Source organism: Natrix helvetica, assembly GCF_964273705.1.
Source record: "Natrix helvetica genome assembly, chromosome: 13".
NCBI classification, from domain to species: domain Eukaryota; kingdom Metazoa; phylum Chordata; class Lepidosauria; order Squamata; family Natricidae; genus Natrix; species Natrix helvetica.
In genome coordinates this window covers 3,797,676-3,821,327 of record NC_138557.1, presented here as the reverse complement: position 1 = coordinate 3,821,327, position 23,652 = coordinate 3,797,676, and the positions used below count along the sequence as shown (strand labels likewise).

The 23,652-nt window shown below is 45.1% G+C and overlaps 3 protein-coding genes across 8 annotated transcripts in view; 2 read left to right on the top strand and 1 right to left on the bottom strand.

The window, feature by feature from the left end:
* Positions 1 to 541, bottom strand: part of MYH16 (myosin heavy chain 16) — a 44,481-nt gene extending 43,940 nt beyond the window's left edge. For both annotated transcript variants that reach the window (XM_081966070.1, XM_081966071.1), the window contains exon 1: positions 445 to 541. The gene's annotated coding sequence lies outside the window, so the exon portion shown is untranslated. The remainder of the gene's footprint in view (positions 1 to 444) is intronic.
* An 847-nt stretch (positions 542 to 1,388) lies between these two features.
* On the top strand, positions 1,389 to 15,958 carry KPNA7 (karyopherin subunit alpha 7). 4 transcript variants are annotated; one of them, XM_081966075.1, is made up of 11 exons: positions 1,392 to 1,665; positions 4,228 to 4,348; positions 5,779 to 5,913; positions 7,057 to 7,142; positions 8,046 to 8,314; positions 9,429 to 9,511; positions 9,596 to 9,859; positions 10,699 to 10,932; positions 12,702 to 12,884; positions 14,134 to 14,283; positions 15,763 to 15,958. In XM_081966075.1, exons 2-11 carry the CDS (start codon positions 4,283 to 4,285, stop codon positions 15,844 to 15,846), a joined length of 1,554 nt encoding a protein of 517 aa, XP_081822201.1. In that variant the 5' UTR covers positions 1,392 to 1,665; positions 4,228 to 4,282; the 3' UTR covers positions 15,847 to 15,958. The 4 variants fall into 4 exon arrangements, with proteins under 4 accessions (XP_081822200.1, XP_081822201.1, XP_081822199.1 ...); XM_081966072.1 differs by lacking the exon at positions 1,392 to 1,665 and adding an exon at positions 1,958 to 2,084; XM_081966074.1 differs by lacking the exon at positions 5,779 to 5,913 and having other exon boundaries at positions 1,389 to 1,665.
* A 4,314-nt stretch (positions 15,959 to 20,272) lies between these two features.
* The window catches only part of SMURF1 (SMAD specific E3 ubiquitin protein ligase 1), a 41,139-nt gene continuing 37,759 nt past the window's right edge, over positions 20,273 to 23,652 (top strand). The window contains exon 1 of one of the 2 annotated variants that reach the window (XM_081965777.1): positions 20,273 to 20,669. In XM_081965777.1, coding sequence (XP_081821903.1) covers positions 20,615 to 20,669 — 55 coding nt within the window. In that variant the 5' untranslated portion in view covers positions 20,273 to 20,614. The remainder of the gene's footprint in view (positions 20,670 to 23,652) is intronic. The other variant, XM_081965776.1, reaches the window with a different exon arrangement.

Here is a 23,652-nt window from a genome sequence, read left to right as displayed (position 1 = left end):
TCCAGGCTGAGCGAAAGGCGGGTGGCTGGCTGGGCTTGTCTTCTTGGCAGGTGCTTTCTTAGCCCCTAAAACAAATGCCAAGGAAGTCAGAAGCTTCTATTTTGATGGGGCAAGATCATTCCCAGCTGTTGCTACCCGTTTGTAGTATTCCCGCCGGATTCCCAGACTGAGCTGCGGTTTGGTCCAAAGAAGGACAAAACACTTATCTAAATATCTATTTTGAGAGATGGCTGATCCATGCTAAGAAAATCTGGAACTGCCCCCACAACAGTGTGTTGTTATAATTTGCAGAAAAACAGATGATGGTCTGGAAAAGAAATGAATCCGAGTTGACGGAGGGATACCTTTTTTTTTCCTTTTAAAAAATTGCTCTTCTGAACTTATTTCCAGAGAAGGCCACTTGGCATCTCAAAGAACCAGTGCCCTCCGCTCCTTGGCACTTACCAGGCTGGAGGCTTGGTTTATACCGCATGTTTGCTAATACCTGTTCACATCCCTTGCTGACTCACAATGAATCAGATCCTGGTTTCACCAATTCAGCCAGTTATCGAGGCTTGAATGGAAACAGGGATTCCCCAAATCAGCTGTGACTCGGTACCTGTCCTTCAAAGCCAGGGTAACTTTAAGAATAAAAGATAAGGAAGACACAGAATATTATTTGATTTGGGATAGATTTTATGAGTGGTTAGAGACAAGAAGTAGAAATTAGAGAAAGAAAAACTATGGATGTTTGTATTAAAAATAGTTTATAACTGCAATCATTACAAGTAACAAAAATGTAAATAAGTCAATGTAAAAAGAAACTTGGTTAAAACTACTTGGTTATAGTATTATGGCCATTAATACATGTGTTATATTATTATTACTATTATTAGCTTATGTGTTAATATCTATTATTATTATTTCACTGGCCTTCCTTTTTTGTAAATGTTTCCCCAAACACCATCACTCTGCTAAACAAATAATTCCCTCACCACTGTCAAACCATTCACTAAGTCTACATTACTATTAGTCTTCTCATTGTTCCTGCCACTCATCTCCTCCCACTTATGACTAACTTTGTCGCTTGTATCCTTATATTGATTTATATTGATATTGTTTCCCGATGGCTTATTTGTACCCTATGACTATCACTAAATGTTGTACCTTATGATTCTTGATGAATGTATCTTGTCTTTTTATGTACACTGTCTTTGTCTGCACCAAAGACAAATTCCTTTGTGTGTCCCATCGAACTTGGCCAATGAAGAATTCTATAAGGGGATTCAAACCTTTAGGGTGGTGTGTGTGTGTGTGTGTGTGTCCCCTACGCTGAAGTAAGCCCTAATGCACTTAAACAGGATTTCTTCCAGGTGACCACGCCAATCAACGCTGCTCTACAACTTTTTAACCGCCGCCCGTCATCACGAGCTTGAGAAGCAACAATTCACACGTGCAAAAAAAGAAAAGAAAAGTTATCAGTCCTGCGCAGGCGCAGTGGGAAGCTCCTCGCCCGCAGTTCGGTGCCTTAAGGCTTGTTAAGCACAGAATCCTGAAAAGGGGCGGGGCTTCATGGAAGTGTGAACCAATCAAAAGACGAGGATGGGTGATTGCCCCATTTCCCGGGAAATTTAAGTGTTTTTCAGAGCGGCTGCAGCTGGTAAAAGCATTTTGTACACGGAGACAGTGAGTAGCTGGGGTGTAATTTGGTTTTTCTTGGCATGCCTTTTAATTTATTGTGCACAAGGAACAGAGGCACCTTAAGTTTATAAATATATTCAATTTTATGTTCATTCTGGATTTTTTTCTCTTCTGCAAAGGTTACACAGTAAATAACAATTAAATGAAGGTTTGGTTTGTATATAATTCTGAGGGTTTTTTTTAAAACCCAGTGGTTCTCAATGGCTGTGTTAAAGCTGCATGCTTAACCTGGGTTATTACGGTTTTTATTTCTATCCCACCTGTATTTTTATAAAGAGCTCAAGGTGCAAATGTACTTAATGCACCTGCCTCCTCCTCTTTTCCCCACAACAGCCCTGTGAGGTAGGTTGGGCTGAGAGAGAGAGGGACTAGCCCAAAGTCCCACAGCTGGTTTTCATGCCAAGGTAGGATTAGAACTCATGGTCTCCCATTTTGTAGCCTGGTACTTTAAACTACTAGACCAGGGGTGTCCAAACTTGGGAACTTTAAGACTTGTGGACTTCAACTGCCAGAATTGGCTGGCTGGGGAATTCTGGGAGTTGAAGTCCACAAGTCTTAAAGTTCCCAAGTTTGAACACCCCTGTACTAGACCAAACTGGCTCTTGAATGTTAAGTTAACCCATAATTAATAAATAACCCATAATTAAGCCATGCATGAAGCTTTGGAGTAGACTATGCAATAATTAGGAGGCCTGGCTTTACCAAACACGTTAAAGGAAAACTCACTTGCTCCAAGGTGAAAAATTAAAGTGATATGGAGGTGGTACCTAACACCACGTAAATTAAATCAAATAGATGGTAAATATGCAAAAACTTTTGGAGGTGCAAGAAAGAGGTTGGAACATATAAACGTGTGTGGTGGGATTGTGATAGTGCACCAAGATTGTGGGACATGGTGCTTAGAGAAATTAGAGCACTTTTGAATGTAAATTTAGACATGTCACCAAGAATTGCAATACAGTTGCTGGTGAAAAATGGGATATAAATGAAACCAAAAAGGAATTGATTTTAAATGTGATAATGGCAGCTAGATTAGTGATGGTTAAATATTGAGGACGAAATTGGGAAGTTCAAAGAAATGAGTGATATAATGAAATTTGGAGTATGGCGACAAATGATGAATTAACAACCAAAAATAAATTCAAAAAAGCTATGATCAAAGCCAACAATTATAATGAAATATGGGAGGATTTTATATGGTGGAAGGCAAATGGAATAAACCTACTCAAGAATATATGTTGTTTTGGAGGGGATAAGGGCACAACTGGAATATATTGTATATCTTTTAGTTGTTATAGATGAAGAAGTATAAGGGAGAAAAAAAGGTCTCCGGGAGGTGGGGCTGCACTATAATAAACAAATATTACAGCTTCCTTTTTCCTTTTCCTTTCTTTTTTTTAATATTTACTATGTTTGTATTTGTATTTTAAAAAATAAAAAAAATATTTTAAAAAGGTGAAAAATTAAGAAAACTTAGTGTCTCTTGCTAATAGACCTGGTGGGCTTGTAACTGACTTGTTTAAATGCTAGTACAACACCCGAGAAGGTTTTAAAGTAATTTTTGCAGCTCTTCCATGGGCTAGAAATTATTTTTCCCCAAGGTGCTAGGAGTTCAGCCTAAAACTGAACTATGAGTTGAGTTTGAAACCAAGCTGTTCCGCCTTTTAAAATCTCCTTTCTCTGCCTTGACCAATGCAACCTTGACCTCAGCCCAAAACTAAATTTGTGGCAGCTTGCAAAGCAAAAAAGAACACCCTTTTCCCTCTTCCGTTAAAAAAAATGAATTTGGGGTGAATTATAAATGCTATCAAATCCATTAGGAGAATCCTATCGGTGCAAAGGAACACATTGTACTGGCAGGTGAAGTTTTTTATTTATTTATTTATTTATTTAATTTATTTATTTATTTATTTATTTATTTATTTATTTATTTATTTATTTATTTATTTATTTATTAGTTCATCAAACATGTACAAGATAGCAGGTATAAGTATAAACACGGACATGAATGAAGGAAATGAATGCAAATAAATGGGGGACAATAGGACAGGGACGGTAGGTACCCTGGTGCGCTTATGCATGCCCGCTTTACGGACCTCTTAGGAATGGGGTGAGGTCCACGGTAGACAGTTTGAGTTGAAGCTGTGGGGGGGTTTGAGGATGTAACAATGGAGTCAGGTAGAGCATTCCAGGCGTTGACCACTCTGTGGCTGAAGTCATATTTTCTGCAATCGAGTTTGGAGCGGTTTACCTTGAGTTTGCATCTATTGTTTACCCGTGTATTATTGCGGTTGAAGCTGGAGTATTCATTGACAGGTAGGACGTTGTAGCAGACAATTGTGTGTACTACGCTTAGGTCAGACCGTAAGCGGCGTAATTCCAAATTGTCCAATCCCACAATTTCAAGCCTGGTAGCATAAGGGATTCTATTGCAAGCAGAGGAGTGGCGAAATACCTCTGGACTCGCTCGGTCGTATTAATGTCCAATATGCGGTGCGGATTCCAGGCAGACAATCTCCAGAGTCAAATATTTTTCTGTTCACCTAGGTGTAAGGAGACGTACCTGGCCAGCACTTTGTCTGGGCTTTGCAGAACGAACGCCATGCCCCCCACGAACGAGCAAGATGGCCGCATGAGGAAGTTCAAAAACAAAGGCAAAAATGTTGCAGTAAGTACTTATGAAACCCTGAGTGATTACTCAGGAACCGAGGGGGACAAAGTGATGGTCTCCAGAGGTGGCACTGACAACCTGGGGCTGTAATTTTAGAGAGGCTCTGATCCACCCTGGTGTAAAGGATGCTTCTGTTAAGAGATCATGTTCATTCTGTAGCTTTCCTTGACCGTTTTTAAAAATGCACAATTTTGTAAAATAAACGGCAGAAAGTGAAGGGATATTTATTTAGTAAATTTCTACCCTGCCTATCTCGGCTAAGTAACTGCCTAATAAAGCCAAATAGAGATACAGGGATGTAAGAGATACGTTAAAAACCAAATGTCTGTGGATAATCTTCATCGTCCAATTCATGGTTGTCCCTAAGGTGTTTTCCCAAAAGGCAACTGGACTTTTTGGTTTTTTTTTTCCTGAAAACATTTCATTTCTCATCCAAGAAGCTTCTTCAGTTCTGTTGTGGCCCACCAGCGGCCAACGGAGCTGGCAGCAGATTCAGACAGGGAGGAGGTTGGGGAGGAAGATGGGTCAGTCCTGGAGTCTGGGGAAGGCTCTGAGGAGGGCTCTGTGTCGGAGGCAGAGAGGGGCCAGGACCGTCTGACAGTTATCAGCTGCCTTCACAATCAGACAGCAGTGAGGCAGAAGAACAGCTGGAGCCTGTTCACAGTGTGTGGATGTGCAGAGTTGCCAGACGAAGGGAACAGCTAAAGGGCATGGGTTGACTTGGGAGTAAGGCCACAGGTGGACGGTGAATGGCCCCTCCCAGAGGAAATAAAAGAAGAGCGAAAGGGGAGTGGAGTTTGCAGGAGACCATTAGTTCGCTTAATTGGTTCCTGACTCTCCGAGGCTCCTTGCCAAGTTCTGCAGATCTCAGCCTGGCAGCTCTCCAAGCCAGAGAAGGTCTGTGACTGTAAATCCTCCCTTGAAAGACTTTGCTGGATGAGAATGAGAGGAATTCACAGTCCATTAATAAAAGGGGTTTTTGTCGGGACCAGGAATTTGCTTCCGGCTCTTGGGAAGCCTCGGTCAGAACAAGTTCTTCTTCCTGGGTGAGAAGCTAAACTGTTTTGAAGAAAAAAACCCAAGAAAGTCCAGTGGCCTTTTGGAAAAGCACATTTGGGATTAAAAACAGAATTTAAAACATTCAGATGAAAATCAAGGCCCAACATTCAAAAGACTAGGGGGGCAACAGGGCAGCAGGAGAGACCATCAGCCACCCAGGCAATAACACGAAGTGGGTGAAGCCTCTAGCCACTCTTGTCCATCCTTCTCTGAAGCTTGATAGCGGCAGGAAAGAATTGGTTTTGCTCAGGGACATTTGATCTTGAACCCTGATAATCCCCAAATCCTCTTGTTCCCTGCACTTCCAATCGTACGGCCCATAACTGGCTGTGCTAAAACCAGTAATGCTCCACGCTCTTCCTTGGTAGGAAATCCGTAGACGAAAAATTGAAATGAGAGTTGAACTTCGCAAAGCACGGAAAGACGAACAGATTTTGAAGCGAAGGAACATCTGCTTTGGGGCTGAAGCCAGCCTGTCTCCCGAGAAAGACGAGAAGAACGTGGTATGCGTGGGTGGGTGGTGGTAGTAGTAGTGTGATATGGAGAAGTGCTCCCTACTAAAACTCATTTTTAACCTCCCTCTGTAGATCTTAGTTGGAGAATATATTGCACCTAGTTGCCAATTTCATTTTCTATAGCAGCTTTTCCAACCCATGCTGTCCAAATCTCTCAGGATTGCAAGGTTCAGAAATCCAAATTTCACTCTTGTTGGTTGTGAATTCTGCACCTGTAATTCTCACGTGTCTGGACGGAGCCTGGTTTTTATAAGGCCCTTTTCCATATCTCTGTATACGTGTAGGACTGTTCACAGCTGTTGACTGTGAGCATGAGAGTTTTGGAGAAGTGTTGTTCTGACCGAGGCTTCCCGAGAGCCTGAAGCAAACTCCTGGTCCCGAGAAAAACCCATTTTATTAATTGACTGTGAATTCTGTTCTTTCACGTCCAGCAAAGTCTTTCGAGGGAGGATTTACAGTCACAGACATTATCTAGCTTGGAGAGCTCCCAGGCTGATATTTGCAGAACTTTGCAAGGCGTCTCAGAGATTCACGAACCAATTAAGCGAACTAATGGTCTCCTGCAAACTCCACTCCCCTGTTGCTCCTCTTTTATTTCCTCTGGGAGGGGCCATTCATCGTCCAGCTGTGGCCTTACTCCCAAGTCAACCCCTGTTCTTTAGCTGTTCCCTTCGTCTGGCAGCTCTGCGCATGCGCACACTGGGAACAGGCTCCAGCTGTTTGTCTGCCTCACAGATGTCTGACTCTGAAGGCAGCTGATAACTGGCATACGGCCCTGGCCCCCTCTCTGCCTCCGACACAGAGCTCTCCTCAGAGCCTTCCCCAGACTCCAGGACTGGCCCAGGTTCCTCCCCAACCTCCTCATTGGCTGAATCTGCTGCCAGCTCTGCTGGTGGCCCACAATGGTGTGTAAAGAAAGCAGAAACAGACCATTACCAAGATCTGAGGACTTTGTCATGCTTGGTTCATGTGGAATACTAAACTATGATATGGGTTATTTGGGGCTTAGTGTGAGTAAGTGTAAACCATGTATTGACTGGAAGATGAAGTTCTTGGCTGTTTGTAGTTCAATACCTGGCATGGCCAAAAGCATCTGCATCCTGATGACAATCTTTTTGCTTCCTGCTGCAGGTTACTCAGATCTCTTTGATAGATATAGTTGAGCTGATCCAGTCAGATGATCTATTTCTTCAGCTGAAGGCGGCCCAAGCAGTCAGGTATGTTGAAGCCATAAGTTGTGTCCCCCATCAATCAATCTCAGTTGCCATTGGTTAGTTAACTACCTGGGTTGGTTGTCTGGCAGAGGAGAAGAACAGGAGATCAAACCAGCTCCACTCAATGGAGGCCACTAGGTTTCTTTGTTGTTAGTTGCGAAGTCGTGTCCAACTCCATGGACAACGTTCCTCCAGGCCTTCCTTTTCCTCTACCAACCTCTGGAGTCCATTGAAGCTCACGCCAACTTCTTTGGTGACTCCATCGAGCCACCTCCTTCTCTGCCGTCCCCTTCTTCTTTTGCCCTCCATCGTTCCCAGCATGAGGCTCTTCTCCAGGGAGTCCTTCCTTCTCATTAGGTGGCCAAAGTCTTTGAGTTTTCTCTTCAGGATCTGGCCTTCTAAAGAGCAGTCAGGGTTGATCTCCTCTAGGACTGACCGGTTGGATGGCCTTGCAGTCCAAGGGACTCGCAGGAGTCTTCTCCAGCACCAGAGTTCAAAGGCCTCCATTCTTTGGCACTCAGCCTTCCTTATGGTCCAACTTTCACAGCCATCCATTGCAACTGGGGAAACCATAGCACTAGGTTTCTAGAGAAGCTCAACAGATAGCATATGGCTGCAGGACCATAAATCCCATCTAAAGATGATTGGTACGGTCATGATAGAGTGATCCAACATGAAAGATGACCTAAGCTGTCAATCCCCATGTTCTCCTGCCTCTAAGAACCATACTGCTATTGGAAACCACAGATATGGGCAACGCATAGTCAACTTGCTTCTGAACGACCTTCAAATGTTGAAGGTGCCTCAATTACTTTAGAGGTCACTTGAGAAATGCCACTTGTTGGTGTGGTCCTTCCAGAAGGGTGAGGCCACTTTAAAGGGTCACCCTTGTTTCTCTCCCAACAGGAAGATGCTCTCCAAGCAGAAGAACCCACCCACCAATCAAGTCATTGAATCTGGAATCATTCCTAAACTGGTGGAGTTCTTGTATTATCACGATACTCCCAACTTGCAGTTCGAGTCTGCCTGGGCACTCACCAACGTTGCTTCGGGAAGCTCTGCGCAAACCAAAGCTGTGGTTGACGCCAATGGCATTCAGGGCTTGGTTGTCCTTCTGTCTTCTCCACACATTCACATCTGCGAGCAGTCAGTGTGGGCACTCGGCAACATTGCTGGTAAGTTGTGGGGCTGGCTTCACATTCTGAGGCATGCCGGTTCCAGAATCATGGAAACGGAATAGGTGTATCTTGGCTGTTATTTATGAGTGGATTAGGGTAAGGAATGGTTTCCCTATCTCTGTCTTATCTTCTGTCCAATGGACTTTTATCTTACTGGAGAAGATACCAATGGCTTCTTTGATACCACAACAATGTCCATCAGTTGTTGTTCTGTAGGAACCCAACCCAAGGTGGTATTCAGCTGTTTCATACCGGTTCGCCCGAACCAGTGGTACAAATTTTGCCCAGTTCAGAGAACCGGTAGCAATGGCTGGCTGGCCATGCCCTGAACCGGTCCCCCTGTCACCGGTGGCTCACCCCACCCATCTAGTCACCACTTCCATGCACTGCCTCTTTGAATACCGGCTCTCAAAGAGGCCGGTGGCTGGCCACAGGCTGCTGAAAAGTCCCCCAGCCAGTGAAAAAGCAGCTGCCTTCGCCGCCATCTTCTTCACACATGCGCATCCCATTGCCTTGCAAGCGAAGGCAACCGCATTTTTGCTGACTGGAGGACTTTTTAGCGGCCTGCAGCCAGCTTCTGGCCTCTTTGAGAGCCGGTATGCAAAGCGGGTGGTGGCTGGGAGGCTTGGGTGTGACCAACTTATCTGAGCTGGTATATAGTTCCAAGATACGGGTAGTTCTCGAGTTACAACCACAATCGCGCCCAAAGTTTAGGTTGCTATAAGTGAAACGTTTGTGAAGTGAATTTGGCTTCCCTTCCCTTTTCTTGCCACCGCTGTTAAATGAATCGTTTGCATTTGTTAAGTTAATAATGTGGTGATTAAATGAATCTGAATCTTCTCCGTTGATTTTGCTGGTCAGAAGGTTGCAAAAGGGGACCCACCTGACCCCGGGACTGTCGTAAATGCGAGCCGATGGCCCAAGGATCTGAATTTTGATCTTGTGACCTTGGGGATGCTGCCATGGTCCTAAGTCACTTTTCCCAGTGCTGTCGTAACTTTGAGCGGCCACTAAATGAACTGTTGTAAATTGACTACCTGGCGTTGTTGATTTTTTTTTTTTTTTTTTTGGTTGAAACTACAATTCTCCTTCCCGTCATTATTTTGTGTAGGGGACGGACCTGTCTACCGAGACACTTTGATCAGCTACGGTGTAATTCCACCAATTCTTTCGCTGGTGATGCCTTCTACTCCGGTATGTAGACAGTCTTCCCCCTTGGGTTCCTTATTTCTCTTGATTTGATCTGATCTGATAATGAACATCCTCTTAATCTCTCAGGTGGGCTTCCTGAGGAACATCACCTGGACCCTCTCCAATCTCTGCAGAAACAAGAACCCCCACCCTCCCCTGGACGCTGTGAGGCAGGTGCTTCCCACCCTCACTTGCCTCCTGCAACACCAAGACAAGGACATTATCTCGGACACCTGTTGGGCGATGTCCTACTTGACCGAAGGCTCCAACCATCGCATCCAGGTGGTGTTGGAGGCCGGAGTCCTCTCTCGGTTGGTAGAGCTCCTCTTCACCAATGAGCTGCCCATTCTGGTAAGCAAGAGTGGAACCTTAGTGATGGACCTCCATGGTTGTCTTCTCTTTCTCTTGGTGGAGATCTTTGTAGATCTTCCGTACTATAGGCACCATCATTCTGGTAAGCAAGAGTGATCTGGTGTGTGTGTGTAATACCAGGCTAGGTGAGGGATTAGTCCTCACCAAGATCATCTATCCAAACATTCCATTTGTGGGAAGATTAGTGATGGATCTCCGTGATCTTCTTGTCTTTCTCTTTGGTGGGTTTCTTTGTAGACCCCAGTTTTACGTACTATAGGCAACGTCATTCTGGCAAGCCAGAGTGATTTCTTGAAGGACAATCCTAGACTAGTGAGGGATCAGACCCTAGTGAAGATCTATTCAAACATACGATGAATGGTTACAGGAACTGGGCATGGCTAGTTTAGTGAAGAGAAGGACCAGGGGAGACAGGAGAGCAGCCTTCCAGTATCTGAGAGGCTGCCACAGAGAGGAGGGGATCAAGCTATTTTTTAAAGCATCTGAAGGCCAGACAAGGAATAATGGATGGAAACTAAACAAGGAGAGATTCAACCTGGAAATAAGGAGGAGTTTTCTGACAGTGAGAACAATCCACCAGTGGAACAGAAGTTGCCTTCAGAAGTTGTGGGAGCTTCACCACTGGAAGCTTTGAAGAAGAGACTAGACTGCCATCGGTCAGAAATGGTGTAGGGTCTCCTGCTTGGGCAGGGGGTTGGACTAGATGACCTACCAGGTCCCTTCCAACTCTGTCAATCTGTAAACATTCCTTTTGTGGGAACATTAGTGATGGACCTCCCTGGTTGTCTTGTCTTTCTCTTTGGTGGACATCTTTGTAGACCCCAGCTCTGCGTGCTTTGGGCAACGTGGTCACCGGGACAGACGAACAGACCCAGACGGCCATCGATGCAGGCCTCCTCTCTGTCCTGCCGCAGCTCCTGCGTCATCCCAAGCCATTGGTCCAGAAGGAGGCCGCGTGGGCTTTGAGCAACATTGCTGCTGGACCATGCAGCCAAATTCAGCAGCTGATCACCTGCGGGCTGCTTCCTCCTCTGGTGGATTTGCTGGCCAAGGTACGATGTCAGCTTTCACCTAATTACAAGTAAAAGGTTTCCCTTCCCACCCCCCCAAGTCACTGGTCACGCTGTCCAATGCAGGTACTGTCTGGTTGCTAGGTTACCGGCTCCTCCTCTGGCCAGCCCCCTGTGAGAATGTCCTTGGTTCCCACAGGAAAAATTGTACTGTTTTGGCTACAAAACCCCAAAATAAATTTCCTTGTGTCTCCAAAAAAGAATTCAATTCTCTTCTCTTCTCTTCTCTTCTCTTCTATTCTATTCTATTCTATTCTATTCTATTCTATTGTTTGTTTTATTGGATTTATATGCCGCCCTTCTCCCAAAGGACTCAGGGCGACGTACATTCTATTCTATTCTAAACATCTAATATGGACGCATATAATGCACTTCCTGGGATTCTGCATTCTTTTTAGAGACAAAATCTAAGTTTCTAAATTCATAGCTACTAATTTGGGGGACATGCCTATTTTTGCAGGTGTTCAGAGCAGGATACATGGCGCTTACAGTTCCTTCTCGCTTAGGGCAGCTGCACATAATGGGAACCGAATCTAGATTTAAGTCACGCAGGCGTTCACCAAAGTATTTAAAAGTTGCAGGATTTATTTTTTTTTAAAAAGTGGCGCCTGGTTTTTTTTTTTTGATAATGAATTTTAACACCAGCAAAAGGAGCTTTGCCAATAACTGCCAGCTACAGAGAAGGGTGCTTTTGCGAAGGTGTTAGAGATATAATTGTGATACCGGTAGCCCTCAAGTCAACAACTGTAATGGCACCTGCCCGATAGGGTATTTATTGTAACAGTTGTCAAATAGGCTGATCACGTGACCGAGCCATTTTATGACCTTTTTGTGGTAGCCGTTAAGCAAACCCATCATTTGCTACGGCTTGGTTTTGCCGAAACCTGAAAGCAAGTACCATTTTTTGGACAAAAACCATTGCTAAACATCCTGTGATAGAGGATGCAATGAACAGCCTTATGCAGCTGTGTTGAGCATCCAAATTGCAGTCATGTGACCAGTGGGGGTGGTGGTAATAGGAGAGCCCTCTGAACTTCAAATCCAGGTCATGTTCCCTTTTCCAGGTCCGTCATAACTCTGAATATTTGCTAAGTCACTGTGTTGTGGGCTAGTGGCTGCTAGTGAAGAGGTTGGGGAGGGACATGGGCCAGTCCTGGGGGCTGAGGAAAGCTCAGAGGAGGGCTCTGCATCGGAGGCAGAGAGGGAGCTAGACACCAGTGAGGCAGAGGAACAGCTGGAGCCTGTTCCCAGTGTGCACATGCGCAGAGCTGCCAGAAGAAAAGAACAGCTCAGAAATCAGGGTCGACTTGGCAGTAAAGCCACACCTTGGTGATTGGCCCCTCCCATAGGAAACAAAAGAGGAGCGAACGGGGAGGGGGCTTTTGCAGGAAACAATTCGTTCCTTCGGTCGTTTCCAGAGTGGAAAGTTCTGTTTGTGACTATAAGAGACTCTATACCAAGTTTTGCTTTGCCCTGCCATTTGGAAACTAGTTACCTGGCAGCTCTCCAAATGAGATAAGGTTCGTGTGGATAAACATTCCTTTAAAAGATGGAATTTGCTAAGCCTTGCTGACTGTCAATGAAAAGAATCCAGTCGTGTAAATAAAAAAGGGGTTTTGCCGGGGCCAAGACTCCGCTTCTTGCTTTTTAAGGAAGCCTGGGTCAGGACACACCGATCGTAAGTTGAGAGCTAGCTGCAGGAGCCGTGTTTATGCATCTCTTAAGGTTCTGTACTTCTTTGCCGTGTGTAGGGAGACTACAAAGCCCAAAAGGAAGGTGTTTGGGCCGTGGCCAATTTCACAACGGGAGGCACGGTGCAGCAAGTGGTGTCGATGATCCGGGCCGGAGTCCTGAAACCTCTGCTCAACCTGTTGTCCGTCAAGGACAGTAACACCATCCTTGTGATCTTGGACAGTCTCACCAACTTCTTCCGGGTAAGCCTAAGGAAGGAAGCTATAGATCATACTGAACTGGAATCATGGAGAATTTGGATGTATTGTCAGCCGTTCTGTTGATCCACTTAGGTTCCTACTTGCAGGAATTGGGTATGGCTAGTCTAGAGAAAAGAAGGACTGGGGGGGGGGACGACAGGGTAGCAGTGTCCTAGTATTTGAGGGGCTGCCCCAAAGAAGAGGGTGTCAACTTATCTTCCAAAGCACCCAGAAGGCAAGAGAAGAAACCATGGATGGAAATGAATCGAGGAGGGAAGCAACCTGGAAGAGAAACCTCCTGACAGTGAGGACAATTAACCAGTGGAACCAGTTCAGAAGTTGTGGGTGCCCCATCACTGGAGGTTTTTAAGAAAAGACTGGACAGCCACATGTCTGAAATGGTAGAGGGTCTCCTGCTTGATCAGGGGGCTGGACTAGTAGACCTCCAAGGTCCCTTCCAGCTCTATTCTGATTCCTGCTAGAAACTGACCTGGGAGGTGTCCATTATCTGGACTTAGATCTCTCTTGGTTGCAAAGAGACTCAAGACTGATGACATTCTTGACCCCTCCCTCAGGTTCAACCTGGTTATCATGTACCCCCTTAGGTGACCTGGATCTTCCCTGTATAAAACCATGATTGTCTAAGTATCTTCCTAGTACCTATCTCTTTCCTAGTACCTACCGTATCTCTTTCCACTTATGACTATAACCATGTTACTTGTATCTTTAAAATTTATATTGTTTTATTCCTTTCCTAGTAAATTTTTATTTTTTATTAGTAACCTATGACTATCACAAAGTGTTGTATCTTATGATTCTTGATGAATGTATTGTATTTTATTTTTCTTTATGTACACTGAGAGCTTTTACACCAAAGACAAATTCCTTGTGTGTCCAACCACACTTGGCTAATAAAGAATTCTATTCTATTCTATTCTATTCTATTCTATTCTATTCCCTTCTATATTCTGTTCTGTTCTATTCTATATTCCAATATCTATTCTATTCTAATCTATATTCCAATATCTATTCTATTCTATTCTATTCTATTCTATTCTATTCTATATTCCAATACCTCTTCTCTTCTCTTCTCTCTTCTCTTCAGCTTTGCTTTCAAAGCAAACCCTTCTTGGAGCAATAGGTAGATCCAAGCTCTGTATCTTGTTTCATTCACTGTGATTAAACCATGGCCTTGTGCAACAGAGGAAAGCAGTGTGTGACCTACTATTTGTGTTTTCTTTTTCCATACCAGGCAGCTGAGAAGTTGGGTGAGACAGAAAGATTGGGCCTCCTGGTCGAGGAGTTAGAAGGTGTAGAGAAGATTGAAGCTCTCCAGACTCATGAGAATAACTTGGTCTATCGCGCTGCCCTAGCCCTCATTGAGAAATACTTCTCTGGAGAGGTAAGTGGACGCTGCCATCAAATTCCCAAGCTTTAAAGGAGAACTAACAGTAACTAACCCTGGGACGCAGTGGCTCAGTGGCTGACGTTGATCAGAAAGATCGGCAGTTCGAATCCCTAGCGCTGCATAACGGAGTGAGCTCCCGTGACTTGTCCCAGCTTTTGCCAACCTAGCAGTTCGAAAGCAGGTAAAAATGCAAGTAGAAAAATAGGGACCACTTTGGTGGGAAGGTAACAGCATTCCGTGCATTTAGTCATGCCGGCCACATGACCACGGAGACACCTTTGGATGTCTCCGTGGTCATGCTGGTTCTTTGGCTTTGAAACGGAGAGGAGCACCGCCCCCTAGGTTCGGGAACGACTAGCACAGATGTGCGAGGAGTACCTTCACCATTACCTAACAGTATCCTAGCAGCTTGGAAATTCCTTCTCCATTCAAAGAACATCTGGGAACTGCAGGCTTCTGAGCATATTTTTAAACCTCATTGGGAGCAGTCATTGGTTAACACTATTGCTGAGATTTCAAAACTGTCCTGAGAGTTGATTGGTTAGTTTGCGAATTGTTGTAAAAGCATTTGCAAAATAACTAACATTGTTGACTTAGATTTAGCCTGGGGTATAAACTTGTCCCCTGTTAAGCAAAGTGTTATTTGCATAATGGAAGGGACTATATCCTAATAGACTGAGGCCTGATTCCCACCGTACACTAATAAATTATGGTTTTGTTCAGTTTAAATTTTATATGTTGGACAAGTGCAACTACGGTGATTGTGGTTTGCTCCACAAAGGAAAAGTAAAGCGGTACTTGGCACAATCTGCAGATTTAACTTGGGAAAAGTTGCTTCTGGTGTTAGAATAGAATTCTTCCAATATCTCAGGGGCTGTCCCAAAGAAGAGGGAGTCAAGCTATTCTCCAAAGCACCTGAGGGTAGGACAAGAAGCAATGCATGGAAACTAATCCAGGAGAGAAGCAACGTAGAACTAAGGAGAAATTTCCTGACAGTGAGAACAACGAATCAGTGGCACAACCTGCCTTCAGAAGTTGTGAATGCTCCAACACTGGAAGTCTTTAAGAAGATGTTGGATAACCATTTGTCTGAAGTGGTGTAGGATTTCCTGTCTAAGCCGGGGGTTGGACTAGAAGACCTCCAAGGTCCCCTCCAACTCTGTTATTCTATTCTTTATTGGCCAAGTGTGATTGGACACAAAAGGAATTTGTGTCTGGTACATAAGCTCTCAGCGTACATACAAGCCACACGTGATAAATCCTGATTATAATCATAAAATTCAATAATCATAACTCATATTTCTGGGAAGGACGCTAAGGATTGAAGAGTTCCCCATAAACGTTCGTGAAATTATAATACTTGGAACTTTGTGGAAGGAGGCATGTGAGTTAAAGTAATAGATTTGAAAAGTCTGCAAGGAAAATATTGAATTATTATTATTTTTTCTCTTCTCTTTCTCCCATCGATGTTAGGAAGTTGAAGAGCTAAACCCTGAAAACGAAGAGATGAAAACTCTGCCTTTTAAGGCTGAACAACGGGATTTTTTCGATTTCTGAAGTTGCACGCTTTCAAACATGGTGGTGGATTCTCTTTTGGGGTGAGCACTAAGAAGGAGGGATGAAAAAAAAGGCGTTGTTATAATAAATCACTCTCCTGGCTTTGCATAAATTGTGTCTGGAGGATGTCCCTTCCTTCCTTCTTCCTGTAAAAACAGTTCGATCTAGAGCAGTCTCCTTCAGCTGGCCTTGTAGAAGCATCTATACGTTGTACCTGTTCTGACCGAGGCTTCCCAAAAGCATGAAGCAAACTCCTGGTCCCGACAAAAAACCCTTTTATTAATTGACTGCGAATTCGGCTCATTCACATCCAGCAAAGTCTTTCGAGGGAGGATTTACAGTCACAGACCTTATCTGGCTTGGAGACCTGACAGGCTGATATCTGCAGAACTTGGCAAGGAGTCTCGGAGAGTCACCAACCAATGAAGCGAACTGATTGTCTCCTGCAAACTCCACTCCCCTGTCGCTCCTCTTTTATTTCCTCTGGGAGGGGCCATTCATCGTCCACCTATGGCCTTACTCCCAAGTTGATCCCTGTTCTTTAGCTCTTCCCTTAGTGGCAACTCTGCGCCTGCGCACACTGGGAACAGGCTCCAGCTGTTCTTCTGCCCCACTGATGCCTGACTCCGAATGCAATTGATAACCAGCATATGGCGCTGGCCCCCTCTCTGCCTCTGACACAGAGCCCTCCTCAGAGCCTTCCCCAGACTCCAGGACTGGCCCATCTTCCTCCCCAACCACCTCACTGTCTGAATCTTCTGCCAGCTCTGCTGGCGGGCCACAACAGTACCAAAGTTTCTCAAACTTTGGCAACTTTAAGATGTGTGGACTTCAACTCCCAGAATTCCCCAGCTAGTTGAGGAATTCTGGGGGTTGAAGTCTACCCATCTTAAAAGACCATTTTCCAGGTTCTGCCCTTTTATGCCTGAGTAGAAACTAACACAACAAAGCATAATGAACTCTAGCAGGATTTTCTGTGATGTGGGAATGTGGGAAAAGTCTCTTTTGTAAAACACCTTCCTCGTAAAAAGTCGTTTAGAACCGTCTTTGCCATCACGGCCTCTTTTTGACCTTAAAGACAGGTTGAAACAGAGATGGGAAGAGATTTTTTTTTTAAAAAAAGAAACATATCCTTCAGGCCACTGCGCGGATTTCTTCCATAATTCAGGCATGCACCAAACCGTCTCTCCTATGTGCCATCTGTTCCATCCTGTAGCTTGAGGCATGAGGTATATAATAAAGGCGTTTTGAGTTTAAAGTATTGCAAAGCTCCTGAACATGGATTGCTTCCAGGCGAAGACCAGAAAGGCAGCGTTTTTTGCAATGGGGTTAAAGCCCCCACTGTGGTGCTAAAAGCCTCGTCGCTCCCCTTGAGTTGAGAAAGGAGGTTAATTAATTGCACTGAAGAATAGTGGAGATTGTTCTACCTCTTCGTCCGAAAGGTGCTTTTTCCAAAAGGCAAACGGGACTTTCTTTCGTTTTCTTTTTCCTTGAGCTGAAGAAGCTTCTTGGCTGAGAAGCACAAAGGCTTAAAAATAAAACAAAACCCCCAAGAAAGTCTAGTTGCTTTTTGGAAAAAGCATCTTCGGAACAAAACAATGGTGCTTCCCCCCCCCCCCCCCGCCTCCGGATTAATGCTTTTTTTTTCATTTTCATAACAAATAACCACATGTATACTGTTACATAACCAACATTATTTTATATTATTAAATATTAACATCAATTCATCTTACCATCAACCCCCAAAAATGATTATTGGCTCCTCTGCTCTCCATACACCATATTTGTACCCTGTAGGCTTTCTTTGTACACTTTATTCTCCTTTTCTCCTCCTCCTCCCTCTCTCCTTTCTTCCCCCTTTCATCCTTTTCTCTATTTCCCCTTCCTCTCTTCTTCTCCTCTCTCCCCTTTCCACTCCTCCTTTCTCTCCTCCTGTACCCTCTCTTCTTCCCTTACCTCTTTTCCACACTCTTTCCACACTCTCTGTCTCATTTACTTGGTGAATTTCAGCCTCTGAGCAAGCTCCATTTTATTTTGAGGGTATTTATAATTTCATGCTTCCCCTCCCCGCCCCCCGCCCCCCCCAGAAGCAACTGGACTTTCTTGTTTTCTCTGAAGATGTTTCACTTCTCATCCTAGAAACTTCTTCCAAACCTCTTCTTCAAGGTCGATGGAGATTCTCAGTCATCCAGTTTTTGGTTTTGTCCCAAAGATGTTCTTTTTTTTTCAAGAAGCAATTGGACTGTCTGGGTTTTTATTAAAAAAAAAGACGTTTCGCTTCTCATCCAAGAAACGTCTTCAGCTCTGACTGGATGGTGGAAGAAGTTTCTTGGATGAGAAGCGAAACGTCTTCCAAGAAAAAACAGAAAGTTCAGTTGCCTCTTGGGGGAAAAAAAAGCACCTTTGGGACAACCGTGACCTGGGGGACTGAGAATCTCCATACACAATCTCCCTAGAGATGTTCTACCTATTTCTACATGATGCTTAATGTTTTAGGTGCCTTTAACAGTGGTGGGTTGCAGGCGGTACGCCCCAGTACGGGCATACCGGAGCCTGCCCAGAGCACCAGGTATCGCTCCGGTACAGTGCTCTGGAGGGCCCACCGCTCCCCGCGCTCCTTACTGGTCTTTAAAGTCTTTGGCGCTTCCGTGCACGGCATACAGCACCTGCACGATGCTCAGCCAAGCAGCTGGAGCATCATGGAGGCGTCACTGGATGGCAAGACACATGCATGTGCTGTACACGTTCATGTGGACGACGCCGGGCCTGTTGGGTAGGATCCAGAACCCACCACTGGCTTTTAATCACTTCTTTGTTTCCACTGTAGCAAAGACAAGGGTGAGGATCTTTCATGTCACCATTTCTGAGAAGGCGTGGTGACACTTAGCCGGGACTGTGTCTCATCTGTATTGTTAATTATTGGATGGGATGGGAGGAGAACAAGCAAGGAATCACCGATTATTTTATGGAGAAACAGCTGCTGCCCTGATCAGTGTTCCAGGAGGCAGAGCTAGCTGGAAACCCTTCTTTATCAACCACTAGTTGAGAACCTGGCATTACCCGGGTATTTATTTATAGGGGGAAACACAACCAGGAGGGCTGATGAGAATGAAGAGGGAAACCCAGCCAATCTTGATTTATTTCACAAACTGCAGTTAACCCAGCTGCCAGCCCAACCTTCTGAACCAACCCCGGTGGGAAGTGTGGGATGGAGAAAAGGAGCTTTTAAAAGAAAATGGACCTTTTTCAGCGCTCTGATTTGAAAAAAAGATGATTTCCAGATTTATAACCCAGATTTTCCCTCTATAAATATTAAAAACAAAGATGGTGCACAAATCCTTCTGCAATCGCAATCATTCATTAAAGAGTAGAGTAGAGTAGAGAGAGTAGAGTAGAGTAGAATATAGAATAGAATTCTTTATTGGCCAAGTGTGATTGGACACACAAGGAATTTGTCTTTGGTGCATCTCCTCTCAGTGTACATAAAAAGACAAGATGCATTCGTCAAGAATCATAAGGTACAACGCTTAATGATAGTCATAGGGTACAAATAAGCAATCAGGAAAGAATATCAATATAATTTGTGAATTTGACAGTGTTGAGGGAATTATTTGTTTAGCAGAGTGATGGCGTTCGGGGAAAAACTGCCCTTGTGTCTAGTTGTCTTGGTGTGCAGTGCTCTATACAACGTTTTGAGGGTAGGAGTTGGAACAATTTGTGTCCAGGATGTGAGGACTCTGTAGATATTTTCCCAGCCCTCTTTCTGACTCATGCAGTGTGCAGGTCCTCAATGGAAGGCAGGTTGGTAGCCATTGTTTTTCCTGCAGTTCTGATTCTCCTCTAACGTCTCTGTCTGCCTTGTGGGGTTGCAGAGCCAAACCAGACAGTGATGGAGGTGCAGAGGACAGACTCAATGTTTCCCTGCCCTGGCTTCTCCTGATGAAACTATCATTTAATTCCTCCCATCCAATCCCGCTTTCCAGATGCCACGGACCACACCTCCCATCATCCTGGGCCAGGATCCCAGGCATCTCCCACTCAGGTGTGGGCCATCTGTAACCTTCCAGGAGAATCCGCCCATGATTGGTTCCTTTTTCCTCCGTCACCTCCCCCCCCTACCCCGAGAGCTGACGGGATTGGTAGTTCAACGGCCCCAGTCCTCTAAAGCCGGGATACTCCGCCGCGCCCCCCGAAAGGGACGCACGACTCCGCCTCTCTCTCTCTCTCTCAGGTTTATGATAGGCGGGACCTTCCCAAGATGGCGGCCAGCAACACCGCCTCCTTCCTTGCCTCCCCATCTAAGGTTTATGATAGGCGGGACCTCTCCAAGATGGCGGCCGGGACGCCACCAAAAAAAAAAGTGGGCGGCACCGTCCCTGCCGCGAAGGCGGGCGGTTGGCTGGGAGGGCGGCGCGAGACCCGCGCAGTCGCCGTTCGCGTCCGGCGGGGCGGGCGTCGAGCTCCGTGAGGCGGCGCCGCCTCCGCCGCCGCCGCCCGCCGCTTCGTGAGGAGAACCGGAGCGGTTGAGTTCCGTCCCGAAGATGACCGTTCTTGGTTTTTGAAAGGGGCGAGAAGGCGAATAATAATTATTTTTTTAAGAAAAGAGAAGAAGGGAGGGAGGGAGGGAAGGGAGAGGCTCGAGCCGGGATCGAGCAGGCCGGGCCTGGCGGCGGCGGGCGGACAGCCGAGGAAGCGCGGATGGGGGCGTCGGTGGCCGGCGGCTGATCCCGCCTCCCGCCCTGCAGTGTGGGTCGGTCTGAGGGGAGCGATGTCGAACGCGGGCACCCGGAGGGCCGGCTCCAGCATCAAAGTCCGCCTCACAGGTACAGACGCCGGGGCGCCGCCGCCGCCGCCTCCAACCGCCTCCCCCCCGCCCCGGGCGACAACGGCCGGCGCCGTCCCGCTGGGGGAGCCGGCGCCTGGGATGCGGAGGGGAGGGATGGGAAGGAGGGGAGGGGGTTGCCTCTGCTGGGATCGCCTTCCTGAGGGCCCCAGAGCCCATCATCCCCCGAGGGCCTCCCCCCCCCGCCTCGCCTCTGTGTGCAGGAGGACAGGCTGGGGTGATGGGAGTTGTAGTCCCGCGCCCGGATTCTGGAACAGGGAGTCTTTCTCCTCCTCCTCCTGGTTCCTGTCTTCCCTCTTTTTTCCACTTCCCCTCTTCTTTCTTTTCTTCGTCTCTTCTTTCCTTCTTTCTCCTTCCCCTCCTTCTTCCTCTCCTTCTGCTTCCCCCCTTTTTTGATCCTCTCTTCCCTCTTTTTTCTTCCTTTCTTCTTCCCTCCACTTCCTTCCTCTATTTCTTCCTCTCCTTTCCTGCTCCTCCTTTCCCTCTTCTGTCTTTGCTTCCTCTCTTCTTTCCTTCTCTTCTTCCTCCCCTTTCCTCCTCTGCTTTCCTCCTTTTTCCTCTCTTCTTTCCTCTTTTCTTCCTTCTTTCCTCCTTCCCCTTTTCCTTCCCCTATTTCTTCCTCTCCTTTCCTGTTCCTCCTCACATTCTTCTTTCTTTTCCTTCTTTCTCCTTCCCCTATTTCTTCCTCTTTCCCGTCTTCTTCTCTTTTCTTTGTCCTCTTCTCTACTTTCCTCCTTTTTCCTCTCTTCTTTCCTTTTTCTTCCTTCCTTCTTTCCTCCTCCTTTTCCTTCCCCTATTTTTTCCTCTCCTTCCATTCTTCCTTTTCCTTTCCTCCTACTTCTCTTTCCCTTTGCCCTCTTCTTCCTTTCCTCTTTCTCTTCTTTCCTCCCTTTCCTCCTCTCATCCTCTCCAGCCTTGTTTGGATGGAGAGGCAAGTCTTCTGGGCTGTGGAGGAAGAGGAGAAGGTTGCAGTTGTCCTACTGCTGGTCCTCCTTTCCCTCCCCAGGTGGGCTGAAGGGCTAGGAGGACAGGTAAGCCTCACCTTTCAAAGGGCTGCTCTGACCAGGTAAAGGAAGGCCTTATTTGGGCCTTGACATTCAAACATGGTGAGCAACACACCATGGCTAACAGTACTGAGACAGTTCCTGCTGTCGTGGATTGACTGTCTCTCTCTCTCCCTTCTTTTTTCCCTTTTCTTAGGAAAATTGGGGTGTGTGTATGTGGAATCCTTCCTCACATCTCCCCAATTTGGTGGGTTGGAGAAATCCTGTCCCCTCTTTTCATTTCTTGCTCTGCTGTCTCTGCAAAAATGCCCCGCAGACATTTGAGTTCTGACTGTTTCGGCATTGCAGTGGAATTGGGGAAAGCTGGTTGGTCGTGGGGTTTTCTTTTTCCTCCCCTTGCTGGTTGGAATTTAGGAGATCTTCTAAAAGAGGCTGAATCCTTCCTTCCCTGCAGCTCCTCGGGGTTGGGGACTTTCAAATCTATAAACCTCCTGAAGGATTTGATTATTTGTTTTCCCTTTGGGTTGTTGAATAACTGGAATTTTCTGGATGCACCTTGTTTTAAAACTATTTCAGAGGGTTGTATTAAATACAACTGGATTTCCGTGTTAAAGCAGTGCTGTTTTGTTAATATTTGACAAAATAAATTTCTCATGGGAACACAGATAGTCTATGTTTGTAAAAATTGGCCTGGCCAACCAGACTTTATGAGGCTTGACGGGAAGGATAGATTTTGTTCAGGACTTTTTGGAGAGGTGCCCTATGTAGTCTGTATTAAAGCGCACTTAGATTGCATCTAAGGGTTTTTCCATTGAGGATTCCTTCAAATGTCAGAAGGAAATTCGGTGCTTTCAAAAAGGGATAGTAGGGAGCCTCAGCAATCATGGTTCTAAAACTGCGCCCTTGTTGGTTTTTTTAATGTGGAATATGTATTGTAATAAATGTAACCGAACATCTTTACTAAGAAACCTGTCAAATATACTGTTCAGAAAGCGGAATGTGGAAACTTTCAGTCTCTATGTTAGCCATGATTTTGCTGGATAGCTTTTGTCCTTCAGTGGCCTCTCTCTCCCTCTCTTGTAACAGGAGGTTAATTATATTGATTTACGGTATAGAACTGGTGTATTACTAATGTACGTGAAATACACATAGGACAGCTATACCTTGTAGAATGCCACACTTTTCTATGGAGATAAAGTATGAGAACTGGCCTTTGGAATCCCAACAATATTTCACTTCCTGTCTAGTTTCCCCCCCCCCTTTTTTTTTTGAATGAAATTCAGATACTACTAGGAATATTCGCTAATTCCATTGAGAATTACTAACAAGCTCGGCACAATTCTTTCGGGAAGCCACACGAATTGCAGAAATCAATTTTCTTTTTATGTTTTGTGTGGATTGTGCTTGAGAGTGTTTTCACTTCTCTCAAAAAATTAATACTTCCATTTACCAGGGTAAATGATGGGCCAAATTTTCAGCACCTGGCAATGATTAATTGCATTTTTTTTCTGCATTGCTTTCATTGAACTACAAATTAACTTGCATTTTTTAAATGGAAGTCTTGATTATTGAACTACCGTTGATATTCTGTCTTCCTGATCTTCATTAATTTAATTAATTCAATGACCTTTTTCAGAAGTTAAAAGGCATTTCAGATGCAAAAAGGAATGAAACATTTAAAACTATACAACGGTTATTATATTGTCATGCCAGGTTGATGCTTTCTTCTTTTCGTATAAACTTATATAATTGATGTAAATATATGCCATAAATATTTCTTTAATTTAGGTCTGTCCCTACTTAGCATCATTATAGTACTTTTATGCATTTCCTGTAATTATTTTCAACATCCCTACTTAATAGCAATTCTGTTGCTAACTGTTGCTTTCTTGTAAATGAAGAAGATACTATTAAAGTAGCAATTTCTCTAATGCTAAACAGCAAATTCATGACTGAAGC

Coding starts and splice junctions, on each gene's coding strand:
- KPNA7 (XM_081966072.1), top strand. Junction 7,143..8,045: donor AAGGCGGCCCAAGCAGTCAG/GTATGTTGAAGC, acceptor CTCTCCCAACAG/GAAGATGCTCTCCAAGCAGA. Junction 12,885..14,133: donor GTCTCACCAACTTCTTCCGG/GTAAGCCTAAGG, acceptor TTTCCATACCAG/GCAGCTGAGAAGTTGGGTGA.